Source organism: Halyomorpha halys, unplaced genomic scaffold, assembly GCF_000696795.3.
Source record: "Halyomorpha halys isolate HHAL.00 unplaced genomic scaffold, Hhal_1.1 Scaffold245.1, whole genome shotgun sequence".
NCBI lineage: Eukaryota > Metazoa > Arthropoda > Insecta > Hemiptera > Pentatomidae > Halyomorpha > Halyomorpha halys.
This window is the reverse complement of record NW_027106223.1, coordinates 50,534-50,938: the sequence shown is the minus strand read 5'-3', so window position 1 is coordinate 50,938 and position 405 is coordinate 50,534. Positions and strand designations below refer to the sequence as shown.

The window sequence follows — 405 nt, the reverse complement described above, 5'->3', positions numbered from 1 at the left end:
TTAAAATGATGTTAATTATTTATTTCCTTAACAATAAACTTAAAAAATAGAGTAGATTTAAAAAAGACCTTTTTAAAGAAGTTTTTTAAATAACTGTTTAAAAGAAGAAATTATATAAAAATGTTTTAAATTATAATTCTAATACTCACAGTTATCAATATCTGCCCATGGGTCATGAGGTTTGATTTCTAGTTTTTCCGAATCGAGAACAGCAAAGGCATATATTACATGTGTGCATAATGATGTGTCGATATCTTCTGGTAAATATTTGCCTTTACCCTGGCGATACCAGGCCCAATTCGTGAAATAACAAACAACTTTAAATTCTCCAGTGTCTGCCGGTTTTTCTAAAATGAAAGCATATAAAGAAGATTTATTTTAGTCAAGTTCAATCGAGAATATAGT

At 28.1% G+C, this 405-nt stretch overlaps 1 protein-coding gene across 1 annotated transcript in view; it reads right to left on the bottom strand.

Annotated features, from left to right (window-relative positions):
• Window positions 1-405, bottom strand: part of Cht10 (Chitinase 10) — a gene marked incomplete in the record, with an annotated part of 38,691 nt that overhangs the window by 17,097 nt on the left and 21,189 nt on the right. Inside the window, 1 exon segment of the mRNA XM_067044591.1 lies at window positions 150-347. Coding sequence (XP_066900692.1) covers window positions 150-347 — 198 coding nt within the window.